The 2,946-nt window shown below is 32.5% G+C and overlaps 1 protein-coding gene across 2 annotated transcripts; it reads right to left on the bottom strand.

The window, feature by feature from the left end:
• Positions 1 to 953: 953 nt before the first annotated feature.
• LOC113855312 (heavy metal-associated isoprenylated plant protein 39-like) lies at positions 954 to 2,946 on the bottom strand. Of its 2 annotated transcripts, XM_027486901.1 has the most exons (3): positions 2,765 to 2,943; positions 2,200 to 2,275; positions 954 to 1,668 (listed from the first exon to the last, which is right to left on the bottom strand). In XM_027486901.1, exons 1-3 carry the CDS (start codon positions 2,768 to 2,770, stop codon positions 1,334 to 1,336), a joined length of 417 nt encoding a protein of 138 aa, XP_027342702.1. In that variant the 5' UTR covers positions 2,771 to 2,943; the 3' UTR covers positions 954 to 1,333. The 2 variants fall into 2 exon arrangements, with proteins under 2 accessions (XP_027342702.1, XP_027342701.1); XM_027486900.1 differs by having other exon boundaries at positions 1,134 to 1,668; positions 2,200 to 2,946.

Genomic DNA, 2,946 nt, shown 5'->3' with positions numbered 1-2,946 from the left:
CACAATCAAAACAAAAACAATGTAACGGGTTATAATGTCATACAAAGATACAAAGTATGAATCCCTCACCATTATCTGTACCATTTCTTCTCCAATTTTCATCTTCTCTAACAGTACACAATAAATACGACAAGATAAATAATATCAATTGTTAATTTTTTAGAATGTCATAATCAATGTTAACACTCTTATGGTTGGAAGGAACCTCTACATATATGAAACAAAGAACTCGTATTACTCATTCATTAACAGTCCAAATATATATAAGTTTGCAATTTACTTTTTTACCTTTTATGACTAACAACAAAATCAAAATACTCATCTATTTTTTTCCCTGTTTCAATCTTAGTGATCGATTTAACATACAATATTATCCACGGTTTTATTTTTTTTTAAATTTGCTTATACATTAGCTTTACTTTTACAATTCTATTACTTTTACAAAAAAAAAATGGAGGATCGTAGAATTATCCCTTTTTTTCCCTTTTATTATTGGCTTTTGTAGGACAATACACAAAATATTTTGAATTAATTAAGTAGCATTTTCGCAATACAATAGTTAAACATAAACAATAATAAATGCTTTTTGGTGAACAAAAAAGTGTAGCAATCGGGGGGTAATACAGCTGTGGCATGTAGCTTGCTAGCTAACTAAACATTTTGGTTGGTTTGGTGATCCTTCCTTACGTGGGCCAAGTAATGGAGAAGCAGTGCCACAACAGATCAAAGTCAGCACTTACGTTATACAAAGACTTTCGAAGCCCGTTTTCAACGACAAAAATACGATTTTTATCGTACCCTACTTTTTGACAAAAAAAGAAGAAGCATAACTTACTTAATATTCCAAATTACCTTCGGTTGTTGAGGCAACCATACCCATAAAATTTCTTAATCAAAGAGGTATGCTTCCAGTCGCAAGCTACCTCTGGATATTATTAGGCCACTGGTTTTGCCAACAAATTTAAAATCACGAGTTTATATTTTAATCTTCCCAATATAAAAATTGTCAACATCGTCATCATATCTTGATGTATGATGTCATAACCCCATCTTCAACAATTCAATCCTATCCCACGGTCATACAACAATTCAATTTCTTAATTCTCTTAGAATATTACAAAAGACCCAGTTGACAAGTATAGCACAATTTTAAATGGGAAATATGTTCACAGATCCACACATCAGTTTATTCATTCAAAACCTTCTGGGCCTATTTTGATACATCATTAATCCTCTTCCTGCTTCAATCAATCCACCCAATATATAATTTACACGCTCAGGTGCTATAGAATCCGCCAATAAACACAACTTGTCTTCTCAAGCACATATGTAGTCAACAAATAGCACAAGCATTTGGGTTCTCTTCAGCACTTTGAACATAGTAATATGTAGTCATCTGGGGATTATATGCTTTATAGAGCTTGACAAGTTCCTCAATTTGTTGATTTTGATCTTTCTTCTTATCATCATCTTTCTTCTTGTTATCATCTTTTTTCTCTTCCTCTTTCTTACCTTCATCTTTTTTCTTCTCTGGCTCTTTTGCCGGCCCAACAGTTAAAATTTCTGTGTGCCAAGTTTTTCTTAATTTGCTCACCACGTGGACAGGGTCTATGTCACCCACTACGGTCAGTTTCTTCTCCTTCATGTCCATGGCGATGGAATCGATGCCTACATATTAAAATTTTACATACTAATTATACTGTTTTAATAGTTAAATAGAAAATGACCAAATATTTAAATAAATAAATGAATGAAAAACGTCCTTTCTTTAGCCGTCCATTTTGATAACCAGGCATTAATTAACTAAGGTCCACTGCTGCGAGTAGCAACAAATTATACGTCATTTCTTTTGGTTAAATATTATTGTATAACCACTAAGGAAAACGAAAGCATTTTTTGGGTTTTCAGGGGCTATGATTGTCAATTTGGTTCATTAATAACCAGTTTCAAACAAACGAATAGGCAAAATCATTCCGAATCTGTCTTTTCTTTTTCTATTGAATGCTTCCTAAGGTCGCAATACTTAAAGATGTTCAATTAAATGCTCCATTTATAATTTTTATCTTTGACTGGTGCTGTACCAAAATATGAAGTCCTGTGATTTCATGTTTACAAATAAAATTGAGAATTAACAACTTAATGGACTTAAAACCAAAAGAACTGAGTAATTTAATAATTTAATTAAAGTAAGGTTAAAACCTGATAGGCTAGAAACCGATTTCATGGCCTTCTGCTTTGCTTTGTCATCGTGCAAATCCAACTTCACCACCACTTTCTGCAACAAAAAGGACCACATGCATGACACTCAGAAAAACGCTAGAAACAATCTAGAAATAACAATCAGCAATTAACATTAAATTCTATTAAAACACGTTTAGATACCCGTGTATAGTTTTAATCTTTTTCTAAGATGTACTTATTTTCTTTTAACAAAAAATGGAAAAGATAAGAACATAGTAACTGAGATATATACTATGCTATCTATATTCTGCACCAACTATCATAGTTGAATTAAATAATATGTATGATATAAAGTATAAAATGAGTGAGACACATCCATCGGAGATACTAAGAAAATAAGAGTAGGGTGGGGAATATAAATATCAAAAACTAGTCCTGCTTGTATAAATGGAAAATGAAACAGAAGGGAAATTGAGGGAGAGAAAGGGACATAAATATATCAAAGGCAAAAGCATATAAGAATATATAAAAAGAAAATATGATATGGTGATCATGCATAAGAATTGTAATCTGGAAATTTCACCTTCATTTTCACCTGGGTCCAGTATTTGACGATCACTTAACAAAAGACAATAGTATTTGATTACGGAAGAGAGGGAGTGTGTGAAAAAGGAGGAGAGAAGGGAGGAAATGAGGTGTTGTAGAAGAAGCGGAGAAAGAAGCAATGCAACTTGGGGTTTGGGGTAATGTGTGTCTGTGGAGGAT

Source organism: Abrus precatorius, unplaced genomic scaffold (assembly GCF_003935025.1).
Source record: "Abrus precatorius isolate BTA unplaced genomic scaffold, Abrus_2018 Scaffold11, whole genome shotgun sequence".
Taxonomy (NCBI): domain Eukaryota; kingdom Viridiplantae; phylum Streptophyta; class Magnoliopsida; order Fabales; family Fabaceae; genus Abrus; species Abrus precatorius.
This window is presented reverse-complemented; position numbering and strand designations above follow the sequence as displayed.

Bases quoted from the DNA above. Each gene is read 5' to 3' on its own strand.
- LOC113855312 (XM_027486900.1), bottom strand. From the start codon at position 2,296: ATGTGGTCCTTTTTGTTGCAGAAAGTGGTGGTGAAGTTGGATTTGCAC. The intron at 1,669-2,199 runs GTTTTAACCTTA...TTTAATATGTAG, and splicing joins ATCGGTTTCTAGCCTATCAG to GCATCGATTCCATCGCCATG.